This window comes from Erythrolamprus reginae, chromosome 1 (genome assembly GCF_031021105.1).
Source record: "Erythrolamprus reginae isolate rEryReg1 chromosome 1, rEryReg1.hap1, whole genome shotgun sequence".
Lineage (NCBI taxonomy): Eukaryota > Metazoa > Chordata > Lepidosauria > Squamata > Dipsadidae > Erythrolamprus > Erythrolamprus reginae.
In genome coordinates, this window is record NC_091950.1 from 220,366,837 (window position 1) to 220,381,397 (window position 14,561).

The 14,561-nt window shown below is 41.3% G+C and overlaps 1 protein-coding gene across 6 annotated transcripts in view; it reads left to right on the forward strand.

Annotated features, from left to right (window-relative positions):
* The window catches only part of LOC139156524 (histone deacetylase 4), an 815,291-nt gene that overhangs the window by 428,793 nt on the left and 371,937 nt on the right, over positions 1–14,561 (forward strand). For all 6 annotated transcript variants that reach the window (XR_011557327.1, XM_070732257.1, XM_070732259.1 and 3 more), the window contains one exon: positions 7,528–7,776. Coding sequence is in view for 5 of the 6 variants with exons in the window: in XM_070732257.1 (XP_070588358.1) it covers positions 7,528–7,776 (249 nt within the window). In the remaining variant the exon portion in view is untranslated. The remainder of the gene's footprint in view (positions 1–7,527; positions 7,777–14,561) is intronic.

Below are 14,561 nucleotides of genomic sequence, written 5' to 3' on the forward strand. Positions count from 1 at the left end.
ATATAAAAGCCTGGGGGAGGATGTCTCAGTTCCCCCATTTCTGGCGATAAAGGTGGGTCTTGAATAATTTGCGAAAGACAAGGAGGGTGGGGGCCATTCTAATCTCCGGGGGGAGTTGATTCCGGAGGGCCGGGGCTGCCACAGAGAAGGCTCTTCTCCTGGGGCCCGCCAAACGACATTGTTTGGTCGACGGGACCCGAAGAAGGCCAACTCTGTGGGACCTTATCGGCCGCTGGGATTCATGCAGTAGAAGGCGGTTCCGGATGTATTCTGGTCCAATGCCATGTAGGGCTTTAAAGGTCAATACCAACACTTTGAATTGTGGCCGGAAACCAATCGGCAGCCAGTGCAGGCCACGGAATGTTGCAGAAACGTGGGCGAATCTAGGGAGCCCCACGATGGCTCTCGCTGCTGCGTTCTGCACGATCTGAAGTTTCCGAACACTTTTCAAGGGTAGCCCCATGTAGAGAGCATTGCAGTAATCGAACCTCGAGGTGATGAGGACATGAGTGACTGTGAGCAATGACTCCCGGTCCAGGTAGGGCCGCAAATGGTGCACCAGGCGGACCTGGGCAAACGCTCTCCTTGCCACAGCCGAAAGATGATGTTCCAATGTCAGCTGTTGATCGAGGAGGACGCCCAAGTTGCGAACCCTCTCTGAGGGGGTCAATAGTTCCCCCCTCAGGGTAATGGATGGACAGATAGAATTGTCCTTGGGATTACTTCATATGAGCGAGATTCTATGCTACTCTTGATGCATCCCAGGATTGTGTTTACCTTTTTTGCAGCTGTGTCATACTGTTGATTCATGTTTAAACTGTGATCTGCTCAGACATATTCCTCCCATTCTATATCTTCATTATTTTTACCCAGATGTAGGATTTTGCATTTCTCTCTGTTAAATATCATTCTGTTAGTTTCAGCCCATTGTTCAAGCCTGTCTAGATCCCTCTGAATCCTATCTCTATCTTGTTTACTATTAGCAACACCGCCTAGTTTTGTGTCCTCAGAAAATTTGATGTTTTCCTTCAATTCCTTCATTTAGATCATTTATAAATATGTTAAATAGCACTCGGCCTAGGACAAACCCTTGTGGTACTCCACTTGAAACATTCTTCCAATTGGATTTGCAACCATTTATTACCACTCTTTAAGCCACTGAACCAATTTTGAATCCATCTAACTGTTCTTTTGTCCATCCCACACTTGACCATTTTTTCAATAAGGATAGAATGAGATACTTTGTCAAATTTTTACTGAAGTCAAGGTATACCACATCTACTGTATTTCCCTGATCAACCCATTTGGTAATTCTATCATAGAAGGAAATTAGATTAGTCTGGCATGACTTCTTTGTTACAAATCTATGTTGGCTCTGGTTAGTTACTGCATTCCTATCCAAGTGCTGGCATACATACTACTTTAAATCTTATTCAAGGAGCTTTCCAGACTCACAGGCTTGTAGTTTCCTGGTTCCACCCTTTTACCCTTTTTGAAGATAGGGACAACATTTGCCCTTCCCCATTCTACAGGGTCTTCTCCTGTTGTCCATGAATTTTCAAAGATCACTGCTGGTTCTTCCAGTACACTGGGATGTAGTTCATCTGGGCCTGGAGATTTGAATTCATTTAAATTAGCTAAGAGTTCCCTCACCTTTTCTCTGTCTATTGTGTTTTGGTTCTTTTGTTCCTTCAATAGCAGAATGAAGGGCAGCTGTTGTTGTATGTCCTTTTTTCAGAAAAAACAGAAGTTCAGCTTTCTCAGTATTGTTTTTGATCAATTCACCATTTTTCCTCTATAGAACTCCTATCGCCTCTTTAGTTTTTCTTTTTCTTTTGACATACCCCCCAAACATTTTATTATTGCTTTTTACATTCCTTGCAAGACTCAGTTCATATTTAGCTTTAGCTTTTCTGACACTTGCCCTAAAGTTGCTGCAGATTGCCTTATATTCTTCCTTAGAAATTTCTCCCTTCTTCCATTTCACAAACAGCGTTTTTTTCCCTTTTTAGTTAGTTATTAAGATTTGGGTTCAACCACAGTGGCCTCCTTAGATGCTTCCCATGTTTTCTTCTTTTGGGAATTGTTGAAGATTGTGCTTCTAGAATCTCATTTTGCAAGATTCCTCATTCTTCTTGGACATTTCTGTCCTTTAAGACTTCCAACCATTGGATTATTTCCACCCTCCTTCTGAAATCCAGTCTTGAAGTCTGAGTCCTTTGTTATATAGAATTCAATGATTGCATGGTCACTGCAGCCCAAGGTCCCAGTCACCCTTATTTCCTCAACCATTTCTTCCTTTTAGTAAGAATTAGATCCAGGATAGCAGATCCTCTTGTTTTTTCTTCCACTTTTTGGCAGATAAAATTATCAGCTAGAAAAGATAAAAATTTAGTAGACCCGTAAGTTTTGCCAGAGAGAGATTCCCAACAAATGTCTGGATAGTTTATTTGAGACCATAGTCATCTGTTGTAGGAATAGTTCATCCATATCTTCTGTTTGTCCAGGAGGCCTATAATAAACTCCCATGATGGTATCCTTTCTGTTTTTTTCACCTTGTATTCTTACCCAGACGGTTTCTACAGAGCTTCCATTTTCTGATACTTGAATCTCTGAGGAAGTATCTGTTTCCCTAACATACAATGCAACACCATCTCCCCTTTTGATAAGTCTGTTTCTTATAAATAAGTTGTAACCTCTAAGCTTTGTATTCCAATCATGTGTCTCATCCCACCAAGTTTCAGTGATACCTATGACATCATATTTATTTTCTTGTGTTAAGATCTCCAATTCTTTTTTGTTTCCCATGCTATGTGCATTAGCATAGAAGCATTTTAGTTTGTGATTTAGCTTGCCTTTTCTGGGTCTCTCCCAAACGTTATGCCTAGAAACATAGAAACATAGAAGATTGATGGCAGAAAAAGTCCTCATGATCCATCTAGTCTGCCCTTATACTACTTTCTGTATTTTATCGTAGGATGGATATATGTTTATCCATGGCATGTTTAAATTCAGTTACTGTGGATTTACCAACCACGTCTGCTGGAAGTTTGTTCCAAGGGTCTACTACTCTTTCAGTAAAGAGTAGTAGATCCTTGGAACAAACTTCCAGCAGACGTGGTTGGTAAATACACAGTAACTTAATTTAAACATGCCTGGGATAAACATATATGTTCTTGTCTTTTTATTTGGCCAGTATGAATGTCTTCTGCATTCATTGGCTGTGCATTTTTGCCTATCTTTTTACTTCCCTTCCCCTTCTGCTTTAGTTTTTTTTCAGAGTAATTTATTTTTTTCTTCCACATCATATAATACAAAAAGTCATATACTTTCTCTTTTGTTATAATAAAATAGTTTTTGACTAGTACATCTTGTATAATCAAATTATACATTCTTAAATCCCATCTATTTGATTTTGGTTATCATCACGCACCCCTTATTCATTTCTTTCTAATTTTGGCATCCAGATAAATCTCAATTAATGTCTAATTAAGTCCATCATTAATATTCCTTAAACTATTTATAAAATCTAAATCCTTCGGATCTTATAATCTTAATGTCAAAGCCGTAATGCCTTCTTTCCCTCTAGTAAAAATCTCAAAACAAACTAAAAACCCTTATATCTAAACTTATCAATATAAAAATTATATACTTTATCAATTTAAAAAACAAATAAATACAAACATTTAAATTCATTACTTATTATAATGCCATTATTATATTTCATCAAGCCCGTCTTGATAAGCTGAAATTAAACAATAAAAAAGCCCCACCCCCGGAATCCCTTCGTGAGATTCCCCACCTCCTTTTGCTTACTCGCAGGCGGCGGCGTTTCGCGGTGTTTGAGCGAATGCCAAACCTGAACCCGAGCTTTACCCGAACTTTTTTAAAAGTTGCATGCCGAACACTGCAAAGTTCAGCACAAGCCCGAACTTTGCAAGTTTGGTTTGCCCAACACTACTTAGAAGTCGAAATTAAGCCTATTTAAGTCACCTTAATATATTTCAATTACTTATTTAATTATAAATCCAAATTCATAAATCTACTACTGCTAAATGGATTAAGAAGTAACTACTAAGATTAAAAAAAAGCTATTATAAAATATTATAAAATATTCAAAACACAATCAGCCAATTTTCAAAGAGTCTTTTTCCTTATCTATATTTAATATCTGTCTCTCCAATCTTTTACAGTGGTAACTCGGTTCTCGAACGCCTTGTTTTTCATACATTTCGGATAACGAACAAAATTTTCTGCAAAAATTTGCTTCAGTATCCAAACAAAAATTTGGATACTGAACAGAAAATTTTGTTTACTATCCGAAATGTAAGATCTGAGGGGACGAGGTGAGAGGGAATGGGAGTCGGAATCCCGACACGCCCCTCCTGGCCACCCTCTTAACAGCCTCCCAGTCTCTACCTTGTAACTGCTCCAAGCTACAGGAAGGGTAGGGCTGGCTGCAATACCGGCAGCTTCAGGGGGCTACTTTCCTCAGTGGTTCAGTTGGTTACCTCCAAGCAGCTGCACCAACTTTTTCTTTCCCAGCGGCGGCGGCTCCGGCGGCTTCCCTTTGAGGAGCAGCAGCAATGTCAGGAACGTCACGTGATGAAGGGAAGCCGCCGGAGCCGCCGCCGCTGGGAAAGAAAAAGTTGACAGCTGGGTGGCGGCGCCCAGCGGAGCGCCATTTTGCGATCTGCGGTGGGTTTGTAAGGTGAAAAAAGTTTGTAAGAAGAGGCAAAAATTTTCTGAACCCCAGGTTCGTATCTCGAAGTGTTCATATCACGAGGTACCACTGTATATTTTTCCTTTTTAAAATACATACACAAAATACTGTAATAATAAACAAAAAATAAAATTATTCACTTGCAAACTCTCCAAATGCTGTGTTATGCATTTCAGAATATCAACATCAATTTTAGTAGCCAAACTTGTTATAAACTCATGAAGAGAGGGAAACGAGTCTACTTCTCCATTACAACTCCCTTTTGCCATAAATTTAGTTTTGCGATGGCAGCGTTCACTTTATCTTGAATGTGAAACAATGAAATTTCTTTGCCTTGTAATGATAAGTTGAGGTAATTTAAAACAGAGAATGCTAGTTTACAAAGCCATTTCCGGTCATGTAAACAATTTATCATTAAGAAAACATTGATAGCCGCCCTGAGTCTGCGGAGAGGGGCGGCATACAAATCTAAATAATAAATAAATATTCATGTCTAAGTTCAAACAATCAATTTAGAATTTTTCTTCGAGATAGCCAATGAACATCAGTATGAAAAAGAAGCTGGTTATGACTTCTTCTCATTTCTTCCCTTAGTTGCAAAAAAAATTCATGCATTCAAAGGACAGTTTTTAATGTAGTTAACGATTTTCACGCTTTCATCCAGAACTTTCTGTAGATCAGAGGGCATATTACGTGTTTGCCAAAGCCTCTCTGTCTATGCAACAATGTGTGGATATGACATTCTGGGCAACATTGTTTGTTTGTTTGTTTGTTTGTTTGTTTATTTATTTATTTATTTATTTCAGTTGAAAGGGACCTTGCAGGTCATCAAGTCCAACCCCCTGCTTAAGCAGGAAATCCTACAGCACCCCAGCCAAATGACAGTCTCCTCTTGAAAATGTCCAAAGTTGGAGAGTTCACAACCTCCGCTGGCAGGCCGTTCCACTGGTTGATTGCTCTGACCATCAGGAAATTCTTCCTTATTTCTAGGTTGAATCTCTCCTTGCTCAGCTTCCAACAGTCGTTCCTCGTCTGGCCCTCTGGTGCCCTGGAAAACATCGTGACCCCCCTCCTTTCTGTGGCAACCCCAAATTTTGAATTCTTGCAATTCTGACCATACTTTTTGCTCCATCTGTGCTTATTTTAACACATCTATTCCAATCAATTTTGTTCTCTTGCATAAATTTATTCATAACATTAAAGATACCTTATCCTGTTGGGTGACCTAATAAAGGCTTGCAAAATAAAAAATCATCATGAATTTCTAGATTTTTTTCATATCTAACAAATGCCATAAGATTTGCAAAATTCGCAATATCAGTGAACTCATCCACTTTCAACGCATAATAATGACTTTGAGAAATATCAGATAACATCTGTTTCACATTATTAAACATATCAATTATTCATCGATGAACTGTATTATTTGAGAGAGGAATGCGGTCAAAAGTTGGTTTCACTCTATCTCCTATCATTACTTCTGCCATTATCTTGGCTGCAGGCTTGATTTAAATTTTGCCAATGGTTTCCGCTGCACTACATTTCGCAATTAAAAGTGACATTTAAATTTTGCCAATGGTTTCGGCTACACTACATTTCACAATTAAAAGCTTCTAGTATTTTTTAATTGTCACCTCCTGTCAAACCCTGCATTACTTTTTGAGACTGGTTTAAATCCTTATCCCTATGGGTTTATCTTTGTACTAATTATGATTTGTCTCAAAATGGCACTCTAAGTCGGATAGTTTCGTGCTTTCGTTTGTTAGATTTTCAAAACAAATGGCGCAAAGTAGAATAGGCTCATTTTCATCTCCAATCCATGAGAGTCCAAATTTAAGATATTCTTTGTCGTACTTGCGAGTTTTCCTTGCTTTTTTCTTAACAGGTTCTTTCAGAATTGTAGTTGATTCATCGTTAATTTCATTATTTTCTGTTTGTTGATTGCTACTATAATCATTACTTTCTTTTGGTGTAATAGTTCCAGATTTTAATCTGTGTTAGGGATAAAAATTATATTTTATAAAAATAATCAAAATCAGTAGGACTTAACTAAAGCACATAACAAACCTTTCCTTTAAAAAAAAATCGCACAAAAGCTAAAAATACACAGGTGCCTGAAGACGCCACTAACTATTAACAAAGTAATGATGTGTGGTATATTCACGCTGTGTCACATCTCACATCTCACAAGGCTGTCTTGACTCCTGAGAACGTAGAATTAGGCAGTGCATATCCCCACCAAACTCTGGTGCAATGTGTACCCCTACCAAATTCTTCCCATTCCCCTGCGGGTATGTGTACCACACTTTGGGAAACACTGTGCTAAAGGAACACTTGTAATCCAGGGATTTCCTGTATTTAGATTTGGTTTGAATTTTGTTCTGAGGGCTACTGAAATTTTTTTTGAAAATTAAAATGATCAAGTTTTTCGTATGAGCAAAAGTAAAAAGCATTTTAGATTATAATGACTAAAAAAGTGTTTTTTTCATATTACGTACTTTACTTTTACTAAGTGTTTGTTAACTTTATTTCATAAATACAGCCTCATTGTTAATCTAATACAAAATTAATATATTAGCTGTGCTTCTGTCTTTAAAAATAACCTATCATGTATATGGCTTAGAATTTTTAAACTTCCAAATTAAATCAAGTGAACTATAATATTAAATCAAGTGAACTATAATATTGTCAAGTGAAATAACAATATTTAAATTGTTATATTTTTTAAAAACAATTTCATTCATTCATAGTTTTTCATAATCTTTTCAATGGAGCTATGTTCTGACACTCTGAGTTTCATTCAGATGTTGCCAAAATCAAATGAAGCTTCCCGTCACCATGAAAGCCACCCAGAAGAGACTGAAGAACAATTAAGAGAACATCAGACATTTGCGGAAGACCAATACATTGACAGCACAGCAAATCAAAAGGAAATTCAAGGATTGACACAAGTGGTTCGTGTGAAGCAGGAACCTGCTGAAAATGATAAAGATGGAGAACATGAATTGGAACCAGGACAAAGGCAAGCAGAGCAGGAATTGCTCTTCAGACAGGTAGAATATACTAAATAACAGCATTTATTAGTTAGTGTATAGTTTCCAGAGGCTTCTATAGTTATTATTCTGTCATTCTATATAGAAAGAACATCTGGTTTGACATAACACAGTATACAAAAGTGTGACTCTTTTATTCTGACATTGAATTTTGTGGAAGCCCAACCTATTTGTTCTCAAATTCCTGAGTATCATGTGACTTAACTATAAAACATAATTACATAACATTTTAATGACAAAGAATTCAGAATCCTTAGAACTAGGATAGGACTAATGCAATTTCAGTTCAGAAGATATGTATTTAATTTGCTGCTTCTATTATAGATGTGAGAATATTGATTACATTTGGCTACCATTCAAATGTTTAATTTTCTATTCTTCAGTGAAAAAAATATCTTATGACACTTAACAACTGTTGCAGCATCCGTATAGTCATGTGATCAAAATTCAGACACTTGACAGCCAATATTGTGATGTGGTCCTGGGGTCATGTGGTCCCCCTTTGCAACCTTCTGGCAAGCAAAATTAATGAGGAAGCCAGATTCACTTAACAACCATCTTATTAACTTAACTGCAGTGATTTACTTAACAACTGTGGCAACTGTGACAAGAAAGATTGTAAAATGGAGTAAAACACACCTAACTGTCTTGCTTAGTACCAGGAATTTTGGGCTCAATTGAGATTGTAAGTCAAGGACTACCTGTATTTTCTTCAACCCAATATACCAACTGGATTCATTTTAATTTATTTTTCCATTTTCTCTATTTAATTATATATGTAGACTCTTTTGGTCTTTCACTCGTTTTTCCTTTGCCATTTCTCTCTCTTCTCTCTCTGCTTTTTTATTACCCTAAAGATGGTTAAAATATTGCTAATGCATTCCATTTATGGTCCATCATTTAAAGGTGATTCTTGACTCAGTTACTTTATTCTTTCAGTTGGATATTTCATAGTTTAGAATTCAATGATGTACCCAATTTGCTTTTAGAAAAGTTGAGGATGAATTATCTCTTAACTCCAATTTCAGACAAACAATAAACTTTTACTATGATACTTTATCATAATCAAAAACATGATGATGTTACCTAGTTTGGGTAATGAAATGTCTGCAAGAAAAGGGGCATTGGCTTACCTGAATTCATTTTCTCAGTAGGTTGCACAACAGTCCTGGAATGGGTTGCTACAGTCTGATCTGCCTAGTTATTCAGTCTATGCTTTTTTCTGGCCACTCCTCCATGCCTCTCTGAGTATGCCCCAGTTTTCGATGAAGTGATGGCTGAAAAGGAGATTTGCACACAATGTTAGGGGTAAGGCAGTTTCAGGCCCCATGAGCGATTTGTAGGGCAGGACTGGACTGTTGCGCAATCTACTGAGAAAAGTAAGCCAACACTCCTTCTCCAGTAAGATTGTGAAACAGTCCAGCAATGGGACATACCAAAGCCTGGTATCCCTAAGTATGAGAAACTGTTGGGCCTGGAGCCCCCAAGGCTAAATGAATCTGTTGTAAGTTCCTCCTCCCAAAGGAAGCCCCCACCAAAGTGAAGACATCTAATTTGTAATGTCTAATGAAAGGGGAGAGGATGGTCCAAGTGGCCACCGTGCAGATATCCTCAAGATGGGTCTGAGTGGTCCATGTAGCATGGTAGTTTCACTTGTCGTGCAATGTATGGTGATGTGTCTGGGAACAGTGAGAAACTGTGCATGATACACTTTAGCAATGCACACTAGTAGTCAAGGACTGTGTCCATGGAAGAGGGTTGGAAAGAGATAAAGAGATCCTCTGATCTCGTGGTTGGCGCTGTCTCTTGATATAAATTTTAAGGCCCTCTGCATGTCCAGTTTATGTCAACTTTGCTCCAAGGCATGAGAAGGCCGAGGGCAGAAGCTCGGCATAATCAACTCCTGGGCCCAGTGAAAGTAAGAGTTGATCTTGGGAATGAAGGAAGGATCAACGACTCCAATTGGGAAACAGAGTCGACTGATAACGATTCAGTCGAGGTGACTGGGGCCTGTACTTGTCCACCTGTCTGGGAAGAGTTTGATCTGGTGACGCCTGATGAAGTGGACACGGCCATTGGAGCTGTAAGTTCCGCCACCTGTTTGCTGGATCGGTGTCCCTCCTGGCTGGTTTCGGCCAGCAGGGAGGTGACACGGAGCTGGGTCCAGGAGATTGTCAACGCTTCTCTGGGGAGGGGGTCCTTTCCGGATCCCTACAAGGAAGCACTTGTGCGCCCCCTCCTTAAGAAGCCTTCCCTGAACCCAGCCATTCTTAACAACTACCATCCAGTCTCCAACCTTCCCTTTATGGGGAAGGTTGTTGAGAAGGTGGTGGCGCTCCAGCTCCAATGGTCCTTGGAAGAAGCTGATTATCTAGGTCCTCAGCAGTCAGGATTCAGGCCCGGCTACAGCATGGAAACTGCTTTGGTCGCTCTGATGGATGATCTCTGGCGGGCCCGGGACAGGAGTTTATCCTCTGTCCTGGTGCTCCTTGACCTCTCAGCGGCTTTCGATACCATCGACCATGGTATCCTTCTGCGCCGGCTGGGGGGGTTGGGGGTGGAAGGCACTGTTCTCCAGTGGTTCTCCTCCTACCTCTCTGGTCGGTCGCAGTCAGTGTTAGTGGGGGGTCAGAGGTCGTCCTCTAGGTTGCTCCCTTGTGGGATGCCTCAGGAGTCGGTCCTCTCCCCCCTGCTATTTAATATCTACATGAAACCGCTGGGTGAGATCATCCAAGGGCATGGGGTGAGGTATCATCAATATGCAGATGATACCCAGCTTTACATCTCCACCCCTTGTCCAGTCAGTGAAGCAGTGTAAGTGATGTGCCGGTGCCTGGAGGCTGTTGGGGCCTGGATGGGTGTCAACAGACTCAAACTCAACCCTGATAAGACGGAGTAGCTGTGGGTTTTGCCTCCCAAGGACAATTCCATCTGTCCATCCATTACCCTGGGGGGGGAATTATTAACCCCCTCAGAGAGGGTCCGCAACTTGGGCGTCCTCCTCGATCCACAGCTCACATTAGAGAAACATCTTTCAGCTGTGGCGAGGGGGGCGTTTGCCCAGGTTCGCCTGGTGCACCAGTTGCGGCCCTATTTGGATCAGGAGTCACTGCTCACAGTCACTTATGCCCTCATCACCTCGAGGCTCGACTACTATAACGCTCTCTACATGGGGCTACCTTTGAAAAGTGTTCGGAAACTTCAGATCGTGCAGAATGCATCTGCGAGAGCAATCATTGGTTGCCGATCAGTTTCCGGTCACAATTCAAAGTGTTGGTTATGACCTATAAAGCCCTTCATGGCATCGGACCAGGTTATCTCCGGGACCGCCTTCTGCCGCACGAATCCCAGCGACCAATTAGGTCCCACAGAGTTGGCCTTCTCCGGGTCCCGTCAACTAAACAATGTCGTTTGGCGGGACCCAGGGGAAGAGCCTTCTCTGTGGCGGCCCCGGCCCTCTGGAACCAACTCCCCCCAGAGATTAGAATAGCTCCCACCCTTCTTGCCTTTCGCAAGCTTCTTAAAACCCACCTGTGTCATCAGGCATGGGGGAATTAAGATATTCTTTCCCCCTCGGCTTCCACAATTTATGTATGGTACGTTTGTATGTATGATTGGTTTTTTAAAATAAGAGTTTTTAGTTTTTAGTATTGGATTGTCGCACGTTGTTTTTATTACTGTTGTTAGCCGCCCCGAGTCTACGGAGAGGGGCGGCATACAAATCCAATAAAATGAAATGAAATGAAATGAAATAAAGTCTAGGACTTCTGGTGGTACCACTTCTGTGCTAGGAAGCTGGTGAGCGGGGCTCCACTCATACAATTCCTTTTTTCATTGAAGAACCAATATTTCAGTGCAATTGGACTTGAAGGATCCAGTCGCTGGATAGGGAAGTATCTGAGGTCCACAAGGCAAATCGCCATTGTCTTGGGGGGACAAGGAATTTTACCCTTATCTTCTCTTGAAAAGAAACTGCTTTTTATTTTTTGACCGGCTGAAGCAGGGACGACCACACAGCAGGAAGGAGAAAAGTGGCAGAAAATAAGAGAAATAGGATTTTACTTTCAAAAAAGAAGAATACAGGGTGCGTTCCAAAAGTAATGTAATTGAATTTCCTGTGCCACTCCTATTGGTCAGAGTGGGACTGAAGCACTTGGAGTAGGTGGGGGGGATGCTAAGCTTTGCTTTGCTAAACAGTCTCTTTAAAAAAAAAAATATTTTTATTGATTTTTTACAATATAAACACACAACATAAAAAAGTGATTTTGTGAATTGTGCCCACCACCAGACAAATATTCATACCCCACCACCAAATGGGGGGTGTTTCTTATATAAACCATTTTAACCCAAGAGCAAAGTATCTATTTACATATTATAAAGTGATTCCAATTTGTTTCTTGTAGCTTGGTCCCGGATTCTACTCGCCATATATCGTCTTACCTTGTCCCATCGTCCCATCAGTTGTCGCAAGTCAGTTTCATTAACGAAATTCATCCTTTTATCCATAATCTCAAATTGAATGTGATCCACCATGTATCGGTACCAATTTTGCATTGTCCATTTTGTCGCATCCTTCCAACCCAAGACTATTACCGCCTGAGCGCTTTCTATCGCTGCTTGTTTTATTTCTCTAAATTCTCCCATCACATTACTTTTGACTAATACTGCCATTTCCTTAGTAATTATCCATCGTATGTTTAACATCCTATTAATATCCTCTTGCACTTTTTGCCAAAAATTCTGCACTACCGGGCATTCCCAAAACATAGCCACCCCAAGTCTATGGAGAGGGGTGGCATACAAATTTAATTAATTAATTAATTAATAATAATAATAATAATAATAATAATAATAATAATTTAATAATAAATAATAATATGCATAAACACTCCTTTATCTGGGCACCCATGCCAACAAATACCCTTAACATTCTGCTGAAAGTATGTGAGTTGAATAGGTGTGTAATACCACTTATGTAATATTTTCCTTTTCATTTCCCTAACTCTTGTATTCTTAGTTTTATCCACTATATTTTTCATCTCTTGCGCCTCTACTTGTATCTCTCTTTGCCACCATTTAGTCAATCCTTGGATGACATCCCCATCTGACTGCACTAACATCTTATGTATATTACTTGCTTGCGCCTTGGTACCCTCACTTTTTTCTCTTATTATTTTCTCTAACTCTATCTCCTCCCTAAATAGTGCTTCTTTATTCTCCCTTTCATTCAGATATTTACATATTGCATTTATTTGTAGCCATCTTCCCTTACCTAACCACCATTCTATACGGTTTCTACTTGGCCTCCCATCCTTCACATATAACAGTTCTATCTTAATTATCCCTCTTCCCTTCAACTTTCCTATAACTCTATTTAGATTTGTTTTGTTATATCTATTTATTACATATAGCGATGACAGTTTTGATTTATATAATTCTATTTTCCCCTGCCATTTTTTCCAAATTTCCATAGTCCCTTTCATGGGACCTATTAATTTATCTAAGTCGCTCCTATTCCACCTTATAAAAATTAATTCTCCATTGCATCTGGAAGGAGAGTCCAACATGGGTATTACTCCAATCCTATTGGTAGAGACTGAGTTAAAATTTACATATTAATTAAGCACCGCCCCCTCTGCTCTCCCCATGAGCCAGTTTTTAAAAACTCAGTCACAGAGTAGAGACATGCTGAGTTTTTGGGCTAGATTAAAATATCTAGGAAATGTGTAAAAATAAACTGTTTGTACCGTTTTAATCCTTTTTTCTCTTGTCTTTCAGATGTGAAGCTTGAAGAGGATCAGACGGTCTGGGGTCTCTGCCCTCAGCGGGCAACACCCCCAACGACTCTCCTTAGGGGTCTTGCCTTCCCCCAGTGGGAACACCCCATAGAGGAGCACCCAGCCTGGGGGTCCCTGGCCTCCGAGGCCATACCGGGGCTGTCAGCCGAAGGTGGGGGGGTCGGCCCCCCCACTGGGAGGCTTGAGGGCAACTCGCGCGCAACAGGAGACGAGCGCCTCACAGCTGACGGAGAAGTCAGCCCGGCGAGCGTTGAAGAAGCCGCCGCCGAAGCCGCAGCCGCCGAAACTGCTGCAACGTGGCGTGGATTGCAGCGGGGAGGTCGGGAACCCGCCGGAGACCCTGGAAGCGGCGAAACGGTCCCCAGCAAGAGCGGGACCTGTAATCAGCCCGGTGAGCCGTGGAGGCTGGGCGCCGCCATGTTGGGAGCGGCCGGAGCGGCGAGGCGTCTTTGGGCGCCAAACAGCTGGCTGGGCGGCAAAACTAAGCGCGAACGGGCTGGGAAGCCCTAGTGCGCAGGCGCAGGTCCTGGGAGGCCGCGGGCGCCATTTTTGGGGGCAATACGGACGAGGCTGGCGAGAATCTAAGCCACCGGAGGTCAGAAGCAGCAAAGCCTGTGATTGTGACCAACTATTTGTGAGTACAATGGAGGAGCACCAAGCCAAAGAGCTTCCAAGTTCTCCTGCCCCCTCTAAGGATAAGACAAAGGGGAAGCCCAAGGAAAAGGCTAAATCACATTCATCTGCCTCTTCTTCCTCCATTAAGGAGGCTGAGAAGCGCATCAAAGCGCTAGAAAAAAAGCTGGAAGCTGCATTACAATCTTCCCCAGCGGGGCTCCCCCCAGCTCAGAGACAATCATCTGAACCCAGGTCACCCCTAATGACCTTTGGGCCTACAGGGGCTGCAGCAGAGGGAGACTGGTCACCAGACAGGCAGTTCCTGCCCCTGCCCCAAGCCATGCCCTCGCCCAGCACATCCTGGGCTAGGCC